General features: G+C 41.0%; 1 protein-coding gene and 1 long non-coding RNA gene across 2 annotated transcripts in view; one reads left to right on the top strand and one right to left on the bottom strand.

Moving 5' to 3' along the window:
* LOC111931331 (tyrosine 3-monooxygenase-like) overlaps nt 1-11,712 on the top strand; it is a 27,125-nt gene extending 15,413 nt beyond the window's left edge. The window contains exons 8-11 of the mRNA XM_023929893.2: nt 1,097-1,153; nt 4,103-4,198; nt 9,515-9,648; nt 11,240-11,712. Coding sequence (XP_023785661.2) covers nt 1,097-1,153; nt 4,103-4,198; nt 9,515-9,648; nt 11,240-11,399 — 447 coding nt within the window. The 3' untranslated portion in view covers nt 11,400-11,712. The remainder of the gene's footprint in view (nt 1-1,096; nt 1,154-4,102; nt 4,199-9,514; nt 9,649-11,239) is intronic.
* The window catches only part of LOC111936134 (uncharacterized), a 77,059-nt gene continuing 60,641 nt past the window's right edge, over nt 5,153-21,570 (bottom strand). The window contains exon 6 of the long non-coding RNA XR_002868054.2: nt 5,153-21,570. This is a non-coding gene — a long non-coding RNA (uncharacterized LOC111936134).

Genomic DNA, 21,570 nt, shown 5'->3' with positions numbered 1-21,570 from the left:
AAAGACTCCAGAACTAAGAATGTTCCTCAAAACCATAGCAGGGGGAAGAAGATATCTCATTGTCCAGGCTTATCAATCAGTGGACAGTGTGGAAACCGATGATAAGATCAGAGATGATGTAGGTATCAACATGATGTAGATCCCTGAAGAAAATATCTTTAAAAGAAAATCAGTTCACTTCATATGATGTAGTTTCCAGTTTTATCACCTTGAATACATGCCAGTAACCATTTTGAACATAAATATTGGTTATTAACAGAATCAGAAGAGTAGTACTTTAAGTATCCTAGTCGTATATAATTTATTCTGAAAGAAACAAGTTCAGTTCAATGCTGAAACTTAAGACACATTAGAAAAAAAGAGATTACAGCATCTTCAAAGCTTTCAGTTTTCTTCTTTTCCTATCAATAACACAGACTATACAACATGAGATCACATTCAGTGAATTTTCACACTTCACTTTTTTGTCCCCAGAAAGTATTTTCACAGTTGAAATTCACCCCATGAACATTCTTTTTCACTCCATTCAATGTGAGACGATGAATGGCGAAAATGCCCTAATTCTGTTTGTTTGTTGCATGATATGGCTCCTGGGATAGCAAAGAAGAGACATCTACAGATTCCTATTGTGAGAGTAACATTTAACAGGGAGAACAGATGAAAGTGATCATCCCTGATCCCCAACAGAATCACCCCTGCACAGATCTGACCCTCTCATAAGGGCTGCCAGAGTGAGGGTACAGAAAGGTAATGGCAAAGATAAAACCCACCTTTGCTGTCCTTCCTTCTCATGCCCTCCTGTAAATTTTTGCCTGGTGTAGATAGTCCAGCATTAAGACAAGAGATGGTTAATTTTACACAGAGAACACTGAGGATTAAACACTCATCTAATGTGGCTCCCAGTGGTATGTAGCTGGGGGCCAGGGAGAGGTAGGCATCCTGGAAGCCATGGAAGGTCATTTTGGGTGACAAAAACAATGAATAGTTCATGCTATTCATGCTAGAAATGATGTGGCCCTCCCCCTTCCCCTCTTTCTCTCCCTTGGGCTGAATAATCACACTAGTGTAACACTGTCTGCTTGCTTACTTGCTTTAGGATATTGGACTGGCTTCTCTTGGATCATCTGAAGAGGAGATTGAGAAACTGGCCACAGTAAGTACAGATGGCCGTTTCATATTGGAGGCAAACCCCAAACGATTCACTGCATATCCCTTGCTGTGCAGGGAAGGCTCTTTTTGTGTTTCAGATTGACTGCAGAAACAGGAGCATCAGCAGGATTGTCTCTTCACCTCCATAGGTTAAGAAGGTGCTGGAGCAGGGACTGGATTCCCTCTGGGGAGCTCAGAATGGTGTGATTCCATCAGGAAATGCTTACACTTCTTTATTTTATAAGAATATATTTCTTAAGCTGAGTCTTTTCAATTTCAGGCACAGGATGGTCTCAACTCACATTCCAGATTCACCTAAAACACTAGATGCCCAGTGGGATACCTGTATTTTCTCCTACATGAGGTGCAGGGAACCATCAAAATTTCATTATTCCCATATTCATTAACCTCACCAAATATGTGAACACGTAAAAGCAATTTGAAAGCAGATACTGCCACTCAGTTCTGAGTCACTAGGATGCCTGCAATTGTCAAAACAATTTGTGCAGCCCATTACTGCCATCTTAGCTTGTTCTGAAAGTTGTCTGGAGGCCAGGTGATGTTTTCTTCCGATAATGGCAACCATTCACCAGTCTTGATGACCTTTTCAGAGGAGGAGAGGAGATGTACCCTCACCGAGTGAGACTCATTTAGTACAGGTAGAAAGAGAGGAGAATGTCACTCCTGAAGTTCCCAATCCACAGTCCCACTCAGAAAGGAGATTGTGGCTCAGCTAAAATCCATCTGCACTTATCCACCCTTGGGTTAGGACTAAGTAAGTCTACCATTATTTTTGAAGATTGCTACAATTTCTGAATCCTTTATAACTTCATTCAGGTCCTGGGCTGGTGATGTGAGGAGACAGTGGCAGTGACAGTCCACATTTCCTCTTCTACTATCTGGGTCTAGAGAGGCTAGAGTGAGATTAAGATCCATGCCATTTCTAGGTTTAAAAACATTCTAAGTCCCAGAGAGCCATTTTATATCATTCCCCAAGTCTTGGTGAGATTGGGTTAAGGCCTGTGGTTTAAAAAGCATTCTTCTGCAGGCAGCTCCTCCTGATCCCCAGCTGAATAGGCCTAGACAAGAGATAGGGTTAAAGTCAGTAGAATAATGGGTCTCGTGTTTGAGATGAAACTTTCTTTGTATCATCTAGGATTTGGGGAGGTAGAACAAGGACACCTTTTTAAAGGGTTCCCTGCCGTTCAGGGTCTGTGAGAATACAATTTTGTAAGTGTCGTTCAAGTATTCTCAACAGCAAACCTATTCTGGATTAAAATCTCAGTATTCAAATGTTTAAAATTTATATACCTAATCTAGCCTGAGTTCCTTTTCTAAGAAGTGAAGATAGAGAAGAACCTGAACTGTATTCCTTATCCTGACATGACAATCTAACACCATTTCTGTGTTTATCTCTGGAAGTCCCTGTAATTCTCTGTTCTTCATAAAAATAATTTTGGTAACTATCTTAGAAGTTTCTTTAAAAAACCTCAAATTTTTTTGTTGCTATGGTCTAAAACATTTGTAAGACAAATTTTGAAATGCCATTATTTCATTCAGGCCCTTGACTTCTCTAAGCAGGTGGATCCATGCAGATGGGAAACTGCCAGTGTCCTTGTCATCCAGAGTGCCACTAATACATTTTTTATATCTGTTGAAACAGTGAGAGCTTAAAAGAACCTCACTAACCAAAAGCCAAATACAGGATATCTTAAGAAACACCAAAAATAATTCCTCCTCCTCCAATGTCTCATTTTGCAGTCAAAAAAGCCTCCTGCAAAATGAGAAAATACTCAAAAGACTTTTCACTGTGAAATAATAAGAATCAAGATTATTAACAGAATATAAACACATAATTATGTGCTGAACTGTAGAGAAAGCAACTCAGGATTCTGCAAAAGGAAATGGCATGTTATTTCTTCAGTGATAAATTTGAAGGCTAAAACCAAGTCCTTATAATGAAAAAGTGTTTGAGGGAGGGTGTGAGAAAGAAAGATAACTCATGAAAATAGATGGAGTAATACAGAGCTCCCCATAGTTTTACAAATTGTCTATGGTTCTTTAAGCAGGGTCCTGAAGATGCCATACCCATGAAGCCGAGGTCTATCCCTGTGTATGAGGCAGAAAAGTGCTCTGTGTCTCTAAAGGAACCTTGAAGAGTTGTGAAAAAAGCCATATCCTTGAAATGCCTCATTTACCATATTTACCATGTTTTCCCCTTGCTCAATGCCTATCCACCTTCTCAGGACATCAGGCTGTGTCCAGGACTTGTCCATTTCCTCAGATTTTATAATAATAAGGAAAGCACTAAGAGTTTGGCAGAGCCAAGAGTTGCTTTCATGCCACTGTTGTCCAGCAGATAAAGGAAGTAGGGTCCTAAGTATGTTTTTATCACAAGAAAAGCCCAGAGAAATGTATCTTTGTTTGCTGCTGAAGCATGACTAACATATAATTGGCACAATATGGAAAAAGGCGTTCTTCGATTCTTCTGAGTGAGATCATACAGACAAAGAAGGAGGGAAACTCTCCTTTCAAGTACCTTTCCAAAGGTCTTGAACCCTCTGTCAGGATCTACTTGTCCTTCTGGGGGCTGTGGGTGGAAATCTGTCAGCTTCCATTGACTACGGTGACGCTCTGGGCTAAGAAGTTGCAGGGCAATTTGTAACGTCTTCCAAAGAAAGCAAAGGATATGACTTTATTTACCCATGTATTATCATTCAAAATGTTATTATTTTTATCAAAGTGGGACAACAAGTTTTGAAAAAATACATGTTATGTTTAGTGTGTGTTATATGCTCAGGGGAAAAAATAATTTTCTTAAAATATGCAACTATAAAATTTGAAGATACAAAGATATTAAGGAATGAGGATAAAAGAAAATTAAAGGAAATATGAGAAGCTTAAAAATTCCTGCTTCTTCATACTTTTTTTCACATGTTCCTCTTATTCCCAGCTTTACTGGTTCACTGTGGAGTTTGGCCTCTGCAAGCAAAATGGATTGATCAAAGCTTATGGGGCAGGACTGCTTTCATCTTATGGGGAGCTGATGGTATGTGTCAAATGCATAGTATTGAAAGATTCCTATAATCCACTATCCTGAACTCTGGTAAAAGCAAACTGTGTTTTTCTACAAAAATTAATACGATTTGAAATTCAAATTTTTCTTTTACAAGGAAATAATTCTCCCTTCACAGAAGCTACTGAGTAGGGGGAAAGCTACTGTGGTATTGTACCTGTATTTCATCTAAGGAGACAAAATGCAGTGAAAGCAACCATCCCATTAAATATTAGATTTACTTCTTCCTGCTTCTGCCTGTAGTAATGCAGCTGAGTTTGACAGAAAACTCACGTTCCTTTCTGAATTACTCGCTAGAGGGCAATATTATGCCTATTATGAGCTTGGCTATTTTGTCCATGCTATTGGCATTCACACACACATGAACCAGAAAGGCACTGAGTGACTGGACCAAATGAAGTGCAAAGAAACTGGAAATAGCATGGACACTGACAGAAAGAAATTGCTTTAGTAATTTTCATTCCTAAATACATTTCAAAACAAATGTCAGCTTTGGTTTTACATAGACCAAAATCTGCGAGCACAGGTTTCATACAGCCTTGCTTAGGCAGATTAACTGTAGAAAGAGGACTTGTACACTTTTACAGAAAATAGGATTCCCCTCCTTTTGACCAAACAGCTGATAGGAGAGATATTGTTTTCTCCTTAATTTTGAACAGCACTGATGCAGGTGATCACTTTTTAATTGCAAAAACCCTAAACTGGTACCAGTAGGGCTCAAATGCTTCAAGCTGTGTAGATAAGATGACTTTTTATTAATTGGTAAGAGCCAAAGGAAAATATATACTACTCTTTTCAAGCATTTTTATAAACCAAAAACCTTTTTTCTATTTTTTTTTCCATGGGAGATATATTTTAAGCTCAACACTTAGACTCAGCAGCCTAACAGCCAGATACATGATACATTCACACGGAATTTTTTCTGAATTAGCATAGCTTAGACTCTCAGAACTGGAGATAGTTGGGTTGTCATGACAATAGACATTTTACAAAACTCTCCCTGTTGTGTACAGGTCAACTCACTTCCCAGTCAATTGACAAGAGGGAAAAAACCAACATTTTGATGTGTCTCAAGGTATTTCAAGTAGGAGTCCCCCCAGAAGGGCAGCTGAAATTAACACACAGAAAGGGGAACCTTCCCAGACATCAACCTTCACTTTTACCACTTGCTGAGTTTAGCATTGTCTTTCCTCACAACACCTGCAATTTTTGAGATTTTTGTGAGGTTACTCTGTGGAGAGCTTTCTCTCTTGATAAGCTGAAAGCTCTGATGTTCATTAGCCCTCTAGAGGAACTAACATCACCTCCTTTCTACATAGCAGCCTGATCTTGGCCTGATTGCTCATCAACTCCACACTATGCACTGCTGAAGCTACTGTTTATCTGGGAATCTTTCAGTACTTCTTATATTCACTGACAACAAACAGGAAATGTAAACTTGTTTTTGTTTATCCAGTAAAACCAGAAATGTCCAGTCAAACCACGATTCAAGGCAACATTTATTCTACTCTGCCTGGCTTAATATTTTATGGTTTTAAATCAAGTTCATTTGCATGCTAAGCAGAATAATAAAGGGCAGAGGTAATCATATTGCTGATATTTATGTAGCTTTTATAGCAATATGCAAGACAAAATCTATCTGATGTGTTTACCCCCTTTTTCTGTTTAAGTTTGGCTCAAATGAAGGTAAAAATCTGATCAGAAATGCTCCCTTTTGGTGTCTGGAGTAAAGTGCACCAGTGTTTCCACTCTTTTCTTCCTCAGACACCAACAAGCTCTTCTGCTTTTGGTTAAAACCATAGGTGAGGACTGCTTGTGCACAAAACTGTGCTATGTACAATAAAAAAGTACAACTGCATCTCAAACTCCCTACCTCTGAGGCCGAGAGTGGAAGTCCTAACTATTCCTGAGCTGATAAACGGCGGTTTCTTGTCATTACTTTTATCGCTGGTAATGGTTGGGTAAAGCTACTGGATAAACTTTTGATAAAGCTGGGTCTACCTCTGTGTTTATCCATCATATTACTGAAAATGCATGCAGGAGTGATAGCATTTATATTCAACAGGAATAGGATTATCCCCCTTTCAGCATGTTCACCTTACAGCACCCAGGCTGGAAGATGGGCAAGCAGTTAGCCAGCAGTTCTGCTGTGCACCCAGCAGAATCCCTTTGTGAGCTCTGCAAGTTCCTCAGTGTGCATCCTCTGCAACAGTGCCTTAGTGATTCTGTGAGCTTCACCTTGAGCTCCTGAAACTTGCTGTACACCAGTTAATTATATCCATGAACTTAAGTGCTGAAGTTTCCTTCTTTAGCTGACTGTTTTCGTCTCATTGAATTTTACTGAGAACAAAACTGAAATATAGAAATATTTCCATTTATTCATTCTAGTGTGCCTGAGCATCTGATTCTAACTTCAGTATAGGTGCTGGCAGTGTGGGGTAAAGTGGTGAGGTTCAGTACTTAAGCACCTGTTAGCAAATTGCAAACCTGTGGCAGCAGCTTCTTTTACAGCTGAGGAGAGAAAGCATGTGTAGTGCAGTGCCTGTTTCATAGAAGGGATTTTTATTTTTTTAAAATAAAGCAGTGTCTAGACAGATCTGTTAGAGAAGATGAACACTAGAAGACAGTGAGGCTCATGGTAGACTTCAGTTTATTGCTCTAGATAGGTTTTGCTGCTGCTCGGCAGAAAGCCATTATCCAACCTAATAATTATCTGCCAGTCTTCTCAGAGGGCCCAGACACAGACTTCGGCATGGACCTCCCAGACTTGATTCCCTATCATTTAGCTGATCAACATATTTGGCACAGGCAGTGAAGTTTTGGCATTTTGTTGGCAGTGAATATAGCAAATGCTGTAGGAATCTCACTGCAGGTCATGTGTTGAAGGAGACAGACTGCAGCAGCCTGGGCAAGGGAGGGGTTTCCTTGTACCTGAAGGCTTCTAGGCCAGGAGTAGCAGAATGATTCAGTCACCAAGGAGGGAATAAGGGCATGAGTTACTGAGGTTAGATGGCTGGCTACGAGAAGATAACAACTAACCAGCAGGAGAGGGCAAGCAGCAGTCATCCAGCTTGTTACATGAGAACTTAGCATCAGCAAGAAGCCTGGGAACATCCCTGGACTGCAGCCTGGACTGCCTGTCTGTGGGTGTGTGACTGTAACCAAGGGAACCACATCCTGACTATGAAATCTTCAAAACATTTCCCTTCTCTCCACAGCACCCACTCTCACCAGTTTGAGCCCAGCTTCAGGTGGATAATTTCTGTGGATGAGTTGATCCTGCCCAAACTCAGGGCATAATCTGAGGGAAAGGCAGAGGATGAGAGGCAGAGCTTGACACACTCTTGCACTTGAACCCCTGTTATCTAACAAAGCATTTAGTAACAGCAGCTCGGTATCAGAAGGATAACCATCCCTGAGTCTAAAGTGAGCAGTTGTAATGGGTGTATGACTGCTGGCCAAACTTGCCTCCTCTGAACTGTAAGAATTCCTCCCCAAAAGCTCTCAGTATTGCACTGTTTATTTCACTATATTCTGTCAGCTGTTCTACATTATCCCAAATGCTTCTTCTGTTAACACTCAGCTGGACTCTGTCCTACATACTGTAAAATCTTATGGCTCATACCGCACTTCTGGCAACACTCAGTGCTACATATGCTTTTCTTGCAGCACACCCAGTACTTAACTTGTAGAGGCCTTTAAGGCCATCCGGTTTCAAGCTGAACTTCCACTGAAATCAATGGGATTTCAGTTCTGCTTCAACACTGACAGTATAGTGGGACCCCTGTCAGGTTTTGAGTTACTGAAATCTTTTCCCATTTGCTCCCCAGAGCTTCTAAGATTCTAAGAGCAGCCTCATGTTTGTGTACACCAACCATCTTAGATTGTATGAGTGCTATCCAAGGTTTACTCTTCAATTACACACTGCAAATGAAGAGCAAGAAAAACACCGTCTTTTATATATTCTTGGGGGGTTTTGTTTTTTTGAGGTTTTTTTTTTGGTTTGTTTTCTTTAAAGCCTGGTATTTAATTCTCCACCAGTTCATTGAAATGTCTAAATATCTGCTTAAGAGTACTGTCTGAATTTTTCCAGCTAGCAGATTGAACTGAAAGTCTTGAGCAGCATCACCCACTCTTACCAATTATTCACAAGTAATACTCTGAGAGCTGACATTGGATTATAAAATGGTGAAGGGAGCCTTCTGAAGACTGGGGAAGAAGAGAGAAAGGGAAAGAGGCAGATCTCAGAGAAGGGTGGGTATTAAAAGACTGTCCCTAGGTGAATGGGGCCCACTGTCCAGTCTGAAGGTGGAAAAAAGGGTCTCAGCATTGATGGGATGCGTTCCTTTTTCCTTTTGGTTTGTAACCAGGACACTTCACCAACCTGGCCAGCTGGAGGCCCAACCAGCTTTTAGGCACATCTGTGACACAGTTGGAATGTCAGTGGGGCTGAGCTAGGTTTAAAATACCTCACCTGGGTTTCAGGGGCAGGCAAAGTGTTTGGGAACTCACTTTAAGCCTAAGCAGAGCTGCCTTCCCAGGACTCTGTGCAGGTGCCAAACTGGTGGCTGGTTTAAAGGGCATTTCCACTATATGTAAACAAATGATATAGATGTACTTAGGGACTGCAGTGTGGACAGAAGTGGCTTCTATAAGCCTCCTGTTTTCCCTGGGGGGGGCAATGTAAAAGAACTGGAGAAGAACATATAGAAGAAGCTCTGTGGGTTCAAAAATACAAATGTGCACATGCAGCATGGTGTTTATTTATCTCTTGGACTTCAGGGAAGATTTTAGGCTGCTATACTGACCTGGGAGCTGTGCATAAAATACCAGAAGCTTTCTGTCTTCTGTTCTTAGTTGCAGCAGGAAGCATGACATTTGTGACACGGGCTAGGGAACTTTAAAGTTTTCCTAGACAGGTCTGCAAAACTTCTCTGATACTACTTGAAAAAAAGCAGCATTATTTTTTATTTTTTTTTTTCTGGGTATTTATATTTTGGGGGGTGGCATAGACTTTCCCATCCCTGTCTGAGAACATAGCTGCGCTATCCAGTTGTACATCACTGTCATACAGGAAATACATATTTATTTTTTCTTTTTTTTTATAATCTTAAATACTTATTACTTGGTTTATTAACTGCTAATTATGAAAAACAGTTCTGACCTATGAAGGAACAGGACTTTATATTACCCCTAACTATTCACCAAAGAGAATTTCATAGCCCAGCAGGGACTAATTCTTTCTCTGTTCATTCACCTGCTCCAACCTGTGTTGTTCCTGCTACAAAGTATGCTTTGTCAAACAAGCCAGAGTACAAGCCTTTTGATCCAGCAGTGGCTGCAGTTCACCCCTATCAGGATCAAGCCTTCCAGCCTGTCTATTTTGTAGCAGAAAATCTGGAAGATGCCAAGGTCAAGCTTCAGTAAGTAAAGAGTTTATGGGTATTTTCATTGTGGGGGCACACTGGGTTGATCCTTAATCTCAAATGCATCTATTACTATTGCAATAACCATGCCAGGCTATCTTGCTGCATCTGCATAGTGGCTTTTGTACAAGAAAAGTTAAGCAAGAGCTTGTGTATCTCAGAAAAGGTTCACAGAAATTCATAATTTGTTTTTGCTATGTCCTGTCCCATGCTTAATCTTAAAAATGCTTCATTTTAGCACCTTCTGAAGTAAATTCTGTAGCTGAACTGTAAGAGTGCAATCCCACCCTATGTTCTGGTCCATACAAACAGATCGTGAAGAACTGATTTACCCAAGGTCACATGGAAATTTTATGGCAGTCGCTGGAATTAACATGGATCAGCAGGGGGCTTAAAAACAAGATTGCCTTTCTCCTCTGATTATATCTTTACAAGAATCCAGAATCAGCATTCAGGAGGCAATCTAATTTCTACAAAGTATCTGTCTGCAAATAACATTATTTCAAGTTAGCTTGAGGTGTTTCTAAACACATTTCCTTAACCGTGTGATGTTGTGCAGTAAGGATTTGGTTTTATTATTTGTTTTTATTATTTGTTTATTTTTTTTTAAGTAAGCAGGGTTTAAATTCTGGCCTTCATCTCCAACAGTTAGAACAACATGACCAATTCTGGCTGGAGGCAGGATGTTGGTTGTGAAGCTACTGGGGAGCATGTAGGAGCTGAAATGAGGAATTTATTAGAGGAAGAGAACCTGAGCCAGACTTTTCCTTACTCTCCCCACCTCTTCCCCAGAAGCACTGTCTGCTGGGGCTATAACCACGGCTAATTAGGCTCCTCATCTTAAATCTGAATGCTCACATTAAATTTTTAATGCGTGTAAAAGCGCGGGTGAGAACTCAGTGGCAGAAGAGAGAGGACTTGCCAAGCATTTGACTCAGGCAAACCTGCAAAGAACGTACGAGGACAAGGAATACACCACTCAGGCATGAAGCTTTTTCATACATTTTTTTCAAGACAGTTGCACAGCCAAGGCTGCTCAAAATAACTGAAGGCACAAGAATCTGTCAGCACGGAAAACATAAGGCAACATCAGTACAGGGGGTTCCTACCAGCGGGTACTTAATGGAAATATTGTCGAAAATGGCAAGCAGTCATGTTTTTTCTTTTAATAGAGACAGAAAAATAGCCCAGGATGCCTAGTATCAACAGGTTTTTAGAATATTACACAGAAAGAGCTGCTCCAGGTTATTTCTTGGAAGTGAAGGCGGCAGACATGCTGTGCTCCTGCATTCCTCAGCTTGTGGTTGTAATAACTCTGAATTGTGTGAATGCAGAGCTGTGAGAGCACAGACGGGTCTCAGCCAGCCAGGCTGAGATGAGGCACTGCAGATCTTTGGGGCTGCAAGTGGTTCAGCCGTGGGCAGGATGTGCTGCACCAGGCAAGGCTCAGGAGAAGCAGTGAGGAGGTGTCACAGCATCCTCTGCTCCCCAGTAAGGCCGTGACTACACCCTGAGAAATGAGGTCATGTGGGTTTTGCACTTAAGGAAATTACTTTTGAACTGGAAGCTCTGTCCTGTCTCCCCACAGGAGCTATGCAATGAAGATCAAGAAGCCTTTTGCTCTGCACTATGACCCCTTCACCGGCAGCGTAGAAGATTTGAACTCACCGCAGAAAGTCAAGAGGGCACTCCACCAGATAAAAGAGGAACTGAAAAACTTCTGCTTGGCCCTCGAAAACCTCTCTTAAAAATGCAGCAGCACATCTCAACTGTTACTGAGATACTTGTAGGTGGTGCTAGCACTTGAAAGCTTAGTGATGAAGTTGTACTTGCAGGCAGAAATCTTAAATGCTCAAATCAGCTCAGTTCAGGTAATCTTTTCACTGCAATTTAGGCTGCTGACATAGATGAAATAATGAGCTCCTGCTTAGAATGTTTTGACGACAAACAAGACTTACTCCAATTTTTGGTAGGTGATATGAGTTACACCACTTTGTACAATATTTATGAGTTATGGGACTTACCCTTTTTTTTTTCCTTCCCTTGCCACCTTTTCAAGTTATCTTTCACAAAATAGCATGGTAATCTTTCATCAATACTGTGTTGTACTTGCTGCCTTAGTGACACAATCACAACCTCTTAGGCTGGCTAGCTGTCTCCAGTTAGCAGTCCTTGCATCTAGCAATTAGCATCAGCTATTGCCCACAAACTGAATGTTCAGTTGAATGAATGGTCCCCTAAAAAATTGCAAATAGAAGAATTTGTTAGAGGAGCACTTCTGCTCACTATTTAAGTACTCATTCAGTAGTCTTGAAATACGACAAAATAATTTCTTGTCACATTTAAGATGGCAGAATATTTGTACCTTCATTGAAAGAAAAGGCAGGAAATAAAAGGTCTAAGATACTCTGCCTCTGTCACATACAAGGATGCTTAATTTGAAAGGGAAATTTAACTTCTGGGAAGGAAATACTTATTTAAGGAAAGATTTGTAAAAAGCCCTTTAGCAAATAAGCTTCCATTACTTTTTTCATGGAATTCAGATTCCCCTGGATACCATTAGAAATCTTTGCCTCTTATTGATGTCCTGATGATTGTAGTAATGATCAAAAGGCCAAGCCTATAATAAACATACTGGAAAATCTAAGATAAACCACTAGCAGCTGTATAGCTTTCCTATGGAAAAATACCTGGTATGTTCTACAATTCATCTTGTCCCCCTCTCCAGCCCCTGAGATGTGCCTGAAATTTATTTACATTCCACAGGTCACGTTTCCCAGAATCAGTTTTATTATTGTCTATTCCAGATTTTCATGCTGTTTGTGTCCCCTTCCTTCCTTTACAATGCACAAAAAGAGGGTAGTTCAGAAAAGGAAGATGGTGCTCCAGACCAGAGGGGTTCCCTCTCCTCTTAGCGGCAGTGCAAGACGGGATCGATGCAGGTTACAGGCATGGCATAAGAAGGGAAAATGTGGATCTCATGGCTCAAGCTGGGTGATAGTTATCTACAAATGTAAAGGTAGATTTATCCCATGCCACTTAGAAGCTCTACTTATTTATTCAAAATTGTAATTATCACGTGGCTGCCTGGTCCACTGCTACCCACCAGCTGCCAGTGTAGGAAGCTCTGAGGAAAATGCGAGGTGGTTTGGCTCCTAATGGAAAAAGAGTTACTGGAAAGTGAATTACCATCTCTGCCTGAGCTGCTCACTGTGGGATCAGAACAGGTACACAGACAGTCACCACAAAGCAATCCACAGGCTGTTACTTCATACAGACCTTATCTCACTGCAATTTGTCCACTTGTCAGGCTCTACAGAAACTGTCTTACTGAAAGTTAATAGAATGCTGGTTCTTAAAGCTTCACGTCTACAGCACTTCCTAAAATTTTCCCATGAGCAGTAATATTCAGGATCTAGGGATCTGCTGCAACTGCTCCATTTTATTAAAATGTGGTGATGACTGAAAAATTTTGAAGTATCTTGGCAAAAATGGCTATGAGACCCCCTTCCTCTTAACAGCAGGAATATCCCAAGCTCCTTTTTTGTTTTAATTTTCTTAAAAATTCTACTCCTGGAGAACACTTGCATATCACAAAACCCTGTTTTGCTAGAAATTCAGCCAGGGACAGAGCTGAAGTGAGTTCCTTTGCTTCCAGTATATTTCTGCTGTGATGGAAGATGATCTCTCAGCATGCTTTTATGGGTTTAATTCTACTTATCCTGCTCATAAACACACACACATACAAATACCATGCCTCCTCAGAGCAATTTGTTTTCATACATATTGTAATAATTTATCTGTCTGCTTCCTGCCAATTGGTGCATAGGCAAAAATATTTGATAGCTCACAACAGATTGTTTTCAGAAGTATTATTTTCATCAATCAGTTCTTTTACAGTGAAAATTGAATCATGTGTTCCAATTCTATGTGTTTTCCTTTTCTTTCTTTTTAAGCGGAAGATAATGCCAGAGCGGAAGAGCTATCAAAATATTTTCTATAGACGGACTCTCTGGGCCATAGGGTCTTTTTCATGTATTCCCTCTGAAACGGTTGAATGAGGAATTTAGACTTGAGCTTGGCTATTACTCAGAACAGACCTATATTTGGAAGAAATGAGAGACCTGATGGATTTGTTTTGCCCAAGGCCTCACACTTTCTTTGGAGGGACTCCAGGCCCGCCCACACACCCTTGTCTTTTCCAGGTCCTGTAGCAAGGAGAGAAAAAGAAACCATTTTGGAGCCAGGTTCTCCCACCCTTACACATGCTGAGTAGTACCCAGCCTCTCAAGCAATCCCAGCGACAGCACTGAGCCTGTTTAAGGTGCTGCATGCTGGCAATAAGAGCAATATTATCAAAACCACAGTGGGTGTACTTGCTTTTTCCTTGCTGCAGTGATAATCAGCTGGCATACGGGGCTAGGGTAGGCTGCAGTGGAACTTGGTGAAGCTGCAAAAAGTAATGGATTTGGCTACCTGAGATTTGAAGATGTGTAAATATTTTTCCAAAGGAGGTAAATCTTTCCCTCCTTGCTCAGGCAGACCCCACCCCAGGCTAGCCACGTTTGACACTCCCCTCTGAGAAGGTCCAAATTCTTTTCTTTTGATTCAGTGTAGTGACAAAACAAAAGCCTTCAGGGTTACATCCTTATGAGTTACATTTACTGGTCATTCTGCTCTTCCAATAGTCATTCTTTCATTTCCTCACAGAAGCCAACAAGTACCTCATCCTCCTGTCAGTCTAAGGCAGCACTGATGGGAAAGGCAGCGACGGGGCCTCCTGATGAAACTAATGGCACAGAGGAAGAAGCACCAACCAGTAAAAATATGTCTTTTTGTCAGTTTGTGTTTCAGCAGTTTCATATTAATCTTGCACAAAAAGGTTCCAAAGCCAAGTAAAACACATCTTGTGACTTGAAACTGAACTGATGAACTCCCCATGGGCCCTTTGCTTATCCCGATAAACTTATTTTTCCTAGATGGAGTGCATTTAGAACAAAATAGTGTATGTTATTAAAACTGCATTGTGCTGTTCAGTTATACATGGGAGAGTTAGTAAATTCAGTTTGTGGGTTTGGGTTTGTTTTGTTTTTTGGCTAACCAAGTCTGTCCTCTACCAATTTTGGTCCACCTTCAAGCCTCCAGCTGCTTCACTGCTTCCCTGCAGATTTGCTAGTGATGCCAAGGGTACCACTGTGTAAGGAGAATACACAGTTATGCAATTTGGGGAATTTGGCAGGACAGCAAGAGGAAATTTAGGCTGGCCTCCCACCCACTCCCATGAGAAATAGTATTGTATTACAAGGCAGAGCTGTCATCCTCTGAAAGACCTTCTCAATCACTTCCCTCTGGTCCCCTTAACATTTTGATCTTTGTACTACCTGGTGAATATAAACCTTTCTTAACCACTTCAAGAAATGCTGGGGTGGTGGGTTATGCTGAAGTAGGGGTGAGTAGAGGAAAAAAAAAGAAAAAAAAGAAAAAAGAAAAAGACCTTCCAAGAAAGGAAACTTCATTACTCCTCAGTCTTCTTTGTCTCTGCTGATCCATGAGGAAAGAAGACAACAAATCAAGTTTCCATGGAAAAGACAGTGTATTCCCAAAGAAACCTACATCATTAAATTCTTCCATGTACAGCTTCACCCATGAAGATCTCCTTACACCCATCACTGAAATGCCATAACACCCCCAGTGAATCATGTCCACCGATTAACTGAGCACAGAAGTGTTACACGACTTCTTGACTCAGGAAATGAAGCTACCAGGAAGAACCCTGCAGCAGCTTTGCCTTACGCACCTACTGCAAAAACAGAAGGTTCTCTGGAGCCTGCTTCCATAGATATCCTACAGTATGGAGAAATTCCAGTTGGCACAGAAACAGAGGGGTACATACACACATCCCCAGCAATCTCACCCACCACTAATCAGGAGTTTATACGTGGGCTTTGAGATTTAGTCAGAAGACATTACTTCGCAGCATTCTTCAGCTGGCACATGATCAGAGGTTGGCAGAAAGGGTTATTGGCTGTATCATATTAAATATACATTAGGTTTGGGTAAAGCTGGTGGCTGAGGCCCAAAGTGAAAGCAAATCTCTGGCACCCTCTCCTACCACACAAATTCCTCAGAGGGAAGAAAGACAGACTGGAAAAGGAGCAGAAAGGCTGACAATTGGCAGAGCAAAGAGATGAGGAACAGAAAGGGCCAGTAGATACGCCTGAAACATGTTTGCTTTGCATAGGCTGTTTCATTATATTTGAGAAACATTTCTGTCTGAACGGGAGCTTTTTAGTGTAAAGGATGAAATTTTTTACCTGTGAGTGTGGAGGAGTCAAAGTCACTTAAATACTTTTTAGCCCTGCCTGAGGAATGTTAGCCTTATCTAAGGCATTTAACTTTGAACATGGGTTATAAAAGACAGAGAACAGAAAAAACAGATCTTTGGAACAGAGGTTCTTATATGTTGTGTGGAAAACAACACACCAAAGAAGGGCAGCAAGTCTTGTGAAGGGTCTAGAAAACGTCTCATGAGGAACAGGCTAAGGGAGACTGGTTTGTTTAGTATCAAGAAGAGGAGGCCTGGGGGGACCTCATCCCTCTCTACAACTCCCTGAAAGGAGGCTGTAGGGAGGTGGGGGTCAGTCTCTTCTGCTGTGCCTGCAGTGAGAGGACCAGAGGAGATGACCTTCAGCTGAGACAGGGGAGATTCAGACTAGATATCTAAAAGATTTGTTCCCTTCTAGGGTGGTCAAGCATTGAAACAGGTTGCCCAGGAAGGTGTTGAGGTCCCTGGAGGTGTTCAAGAAGTATCTGGATCTGGCACTGGGGGATGTGGTTTAATTGTTCAGGAGTTACAGTGGTAGTGCTGGGTGGACAGTGGGACTGGATCATCTTGAAGGTCTCTTCCAACCTTAACAATTCTAAGATTCTACAATTCTGTGAAAGTTGAAGCTGACAAGGTCTTTCTGCCTTGCAAGACACAGGAGGCCTAAATTTTGAGTGAAGGCTGCCTTAGGAAGGAAAAGTGAGCAGCTGGCCAAGCACTGCCATCTCAACAGAAGACTGTAAAATTACTGTTGCTGTAATTGTATGCTAGGTACTGTCTTTTACCCTGTTTAACCATTTCATCAAAAGATTTTTTATTTTCATTAGTTTAAAATGTTATTTATTGATCCCTTTGATTTGTGTTTGCAAATGGGAAAAATTAGGTCATCGAACATGAGAAAGTTCAAGATTATTTTCCCAGAGTTTTGGGTGGAACTTGAGCAACACATGGAGATTCTTAGATTTAAACCTGGCCCTTGATGAAGGCAGTTCAGACCTGGCAAAATTGTTACACTTGGGTAAAGAAGGTGACAGCTACCATCTGATGTATCCAAAACAAATCTCTACTCCCATCCACAACCAGTGGTGTTAATCTTCAAGGTACGTCTTTCAAAACATTAACTGTGATAGATTTAAACACAAACATCTAAATATAAAACATAGCACCTAACACTTGTCAGGTACAGTAACAAGAAGGAACCTGCCTTAAAACAATTTTGGATACCATTTACAATGGTGTGTTTTGTTTCAGCTGTTGCTGAAGCTGTGGAGTTTGGGCATGGCGTGCAATAAAACAGGATGTACTGCTGACTTTAGTGAAGCCAGTTTGATGTCACTTGAAGACTCAGAATCAACAGCTAAATTTCTGTTGAGCAGGCTAATAGCTAAAATGTGGAAGTAAAAATAGAGGATCCATTTACAGTCATATCACTGTGCAGATTTAGTACTTTCCTATTATATTTACTGACAGAGAAAGAAAACCCCAACTGTCAGTTATTATGAAATATTTCTTGAAGTGGTAGACTGGCACACTTTAGTTACTCTGATATAAACAGACAATTAAAATGAATTCATAGAAGGAAAATATCTATTAATCTGTTAATTAACAAATGTTGTCTTTCAATAATATCTCACAAGATGACACAGATGCTCAATGTGTTTTGTAGAAGGCTGTTAGGAGCAGTCTCAATAGAACCTGTAAGATAAAAAAAAAAAAAAAGAAAAAAGGGAAAAAAGGAAAAAAGGCAAAAAAGCCTGTTTTTAAGTATTTCCTGAATGAATCCCAAAACTGATGGGTTAGAAATGGAATGTGTGTTGGATGTTGATATGAATTTTGTACAGTGTTTAATTCTTGCACTTCAGACATTTCAATTTGGTTCTGACTCTTGAATTAGTTCATATTTCTTGGTTTAAATCTGAGTAAACAAAATGATTGAACTTGATTCCTGTGTCTCTAGTGTCCTACAAAGGCAGGCTTTGCAACTGAATCTGAGGTTTAGCCCCTTTGTGAAATACTGTGTGAGCTGCAGGGAGGCTGAGGAGGAAGGAGTGTTGTAAATTAAACTTGCTAGCCATTGTTGCTTAGTAACTTTCCTCCAATTATAATCTTTATCCTTGGGCAGAAAACAAATTAAAGGTCACCAGAGTGGGTTTTCTGTTACAAATGTATCATCCAATATTGCTATCATGTGCATACACAGTGTGGGAATAATTCCACCCCATCACTAATGTGGTACTGGCTTTCTGATGATATTGGCTATCTGGGCAATTTCTCTGTACTTTGTGATACATCATTAATTTCTGTACTGCTATATTACTCGGTTAAAAGGAGCTAAAGATAGATTAGGGGGAAAAAAAAGAAAATCATGGAGAAAATTTACTTCTTATTGCCTTGACATCTCTATTTGTCCAAGACTGAAAATGTGAAGCAAAGAAGCAATGATGTCATTATAGAGAAAGCTAGAGAACACATCACTCTTTACTACTTAAGTGGAAAAGAAGAACTCTACAAAGAATTTCCTGATGAACTTCTGCAAATTCTTCCTCACATTCAGGAAGTTTACCAAAGCCTTAGAGTGTTGACTAACAGCTGAAGACACTAAAATTATTACAGAGGACTTTGGGGCCCTGCATGATTTGTACTGATGGCTTAGCTCTGTATTAGGCTGATAAAAAGTGGTATTACAACACAACTTCAGAAGAGCTGTTTTAGGCTATGCTATATGGTGTGCTATGTTGACTGAGAATTCAGGCAAGGAAGTTCAGGTCTTTTGCTTTCTAATATAGATTTGAAGACTGTGAAATCTTGTTTATATTTGTGTGCGACACAGAGCAAGATAAATTGTATCATTTAGGAAGCATGGAGCAAGACAAAATATTTTTTTACATAAGAAGCAGCACTCATATAAGTGAGGAAGAAGGTACTCATGTAGCTGAGGGCACCAACAAAAACCATCAAGAACTGTTTTACTCTGAATTCCTCCTACAACGCCATCACAATCTTCTGCTAGCAATTTCTCTCCAGAGAAACAGGTTCAGCATTTGTCACATTAACAGACTTCCACCCTCAGCAAAGGAGTTATTTTGAGCATGACATAAAAATCTTTCACTAACAAGATCTTGGTAGATGAAATTAGCACATCTTCAAGATATGTAGTACACAACCTGTTACTCCACAGCAGCTCTGCTATTTCACACTTTTGGTCAGTGGAAGAGAAAAGCAATAGCACAGCAGGTGGGAAAAAATGGGAGAGAGTCCTGGATGCATGGTAGTTCTGAGCAGCAATTTTGATGTGCTTGAAGCAGAGTAAGGGGTATTTGATCTGTTCCTGAATGAAAGGACCACTCTCAGACAGAGCTGGAGTGGAAGAGTGCCGGCAGTGCACATACCGTTCTTCATGCCTCAGGCTTATCTTGTGCTTATGCCACACGAAAAGATAATATATACTTTGGTATTTTCCATGTCCTTGTGAGATGGAAGCTGGGGACAGGGATGAGCTGTGATGCTTCAATAAGTTTCCTTGGGCAACAGGAGAAGCAGGGCATAGAAGCCTGCTGAAGAGAGCATGAGGATTCACTCATGTCCCACAATAACTGTAGGCTGAATGTTATCCTGAAAGCAGAATCAAAAGATAGAAATGTTTTTCGTCTCTGCCACAAAGGAAAAAAGAAGTTGTACATAGAAGCACTGGTCCTATCAGAACTGTGCCTGAAATAATGTGTTACTGTACAGAATCACAGAGTTTGGAAGGGACCTCTGGAGATTGTCTACTCCAACACCCGACACAGAGTGGGAGGGTCAACTGTTGCATTGTGTCTAGGCAGGCATTGAATATCTCCAAGGACTGAGACTACACAAACTCTCGGGGAAGCCTGTTTTAGTATCTGACCATTCACAATAACTTAAAAAAAAAAAAAAAAAAGCTTTTAAAATTTGAAAATAATTTCACATATTTGATTTTGTGCCCTTGACTCTTTCACAGGATACTGCTGAGAAGAGTATCTATCCTCTTTACTGTCTCCATCAGGTATTGATACAGAAATTGTTCAGATCCCATTGAACCTTCTCTTTCCTAGGCTGAAAACAGTTCCAACTTTTTCAGCATCCTCCTGCATGTCATATGCTCCAGCCCATGGATAATCTTCATGTTCCTTCAAATCTTCATGTTCCTTCATTAGACTTGCCCCTGTATGTTTTTGTCCTTATCCTGCAGCACTCCAGATGTTGCTTCTACACTGGTGAGCTCAAAGGAAGGTGCACCTGACTCCATCTGCCTGCAATGGTCTTCTTCAGGCCATCCAGGATGCTGTTGACCATCCTTGCTTCAAGGGCAGGTTCCTGGCTCACAGTCAATTTGTTGTCCACCAGCACCCACAGGCCATCAGGCCCTTTCTGCCAAGGTGCTTTGCAGCTGGTAGACCTCCCTGGTCTGTACTGGTGCCTGGGGCTAATCACCATCAGGTGCCCTGTCTCACACCAAGATTCTGGGTGTCCCATATCTCCAGCCAAGAAGTCATTGGTCTTTTCCATGGTCTCATTCAGCAGCAAGCCTACATTCCACTCCCCCCTTGCCCTTTTTATTTCCTTTTCCTATGAGTAAATACACTCATAGAAGCCCTTCCTGTTTTCCTTTCTATCCCTCACCAGATCAAACTCCAGCTGGGCTTTCATTTTCCTAAACTCATCCTTGCATGATATAATGTGTCTGTATTCCTTATGGGAGATCTGAAACTAATTCCACCTCTTTCATGTTTCTTTCTTTTGTATTTGAGGTTTGTCTGCGGCTCCTATTTCATCCATGCAGACCTCCTCCCATCTTTCCTTGGCTTCCTGTCTGTCAGGATGGATCATTCTGACAGAATGATCTTGGAAGAGGCAATACTGGACTAAATGCTCAATCTATTTTATGAAAATGTGGGGGATGGAGGAGGTGAGAGAGAAGGAAAGCAGAAAGAATTCTATTGCCTTCCACTAAGGCAACCTGTAGTGATGTTAGAGACCCAAATTCACCTGCTTACTCCAGCAGACACCTAATTTACCATGTGAAGAGGACTGTTCTAAATGAAGAGCAATTGAAAAAGGCTTGTGCTGTAATATCAGATTAACTGGGCTTATTGGACAGATTCTCTGGCTGTGGAAACCCTCAGTAAGATTTTGCATCACATCCCACCCCAGAATTTGGCATCCGTATCAATCTGGAACTCTGGCCTGTTGACTAACAGGAGGCTCAGTTCCCCAAAAGCTTTTACCTTCAGCCAATCACAGAGTCATGGAATCGTTAAGGTTGGTAAAGATCTCCAAGATTCAGCCTTTGACCAGCTGTCACCATATCAGCTAAAGCACAGCACTAAGTGCCAGGTCGAGTCGTTCCTTGAACAATTCCAGGGCAGCCTTCAGCATGTAACAGATGTCAGAGAAACCCTTGTTTTCCAAATCCCTCTGTACTTATGTGTGAGGAGGCATATCAGACAGTACACCTGATTGTGCAGAGTCTCAGATCTTCTGGAAGATTCCATCCATTTTAGAGAAAAGGAAGATAATGTTTTGAATACATCGTCTCTTGGAATCTGTTAAGTGCCATGGGGTGCTAAATC

Source organism: Cyanistes caeruleus, chromosome 4, assembly GCF_971803275.1.
Source record: "Cyanistes caeruleus chromosome 4, bCyaCae1.hap1.1, whole genome shotgun sequence".
Lineage (NCBI taxonomy): Eukaryota > Metazoa > Chordata > Aves > Passeriformes > Paridae > Cyanistes > Cyanistes caeruleus.
This window is presented reverse-complemented; position numbering and strand designations above follow the sequence as displayed.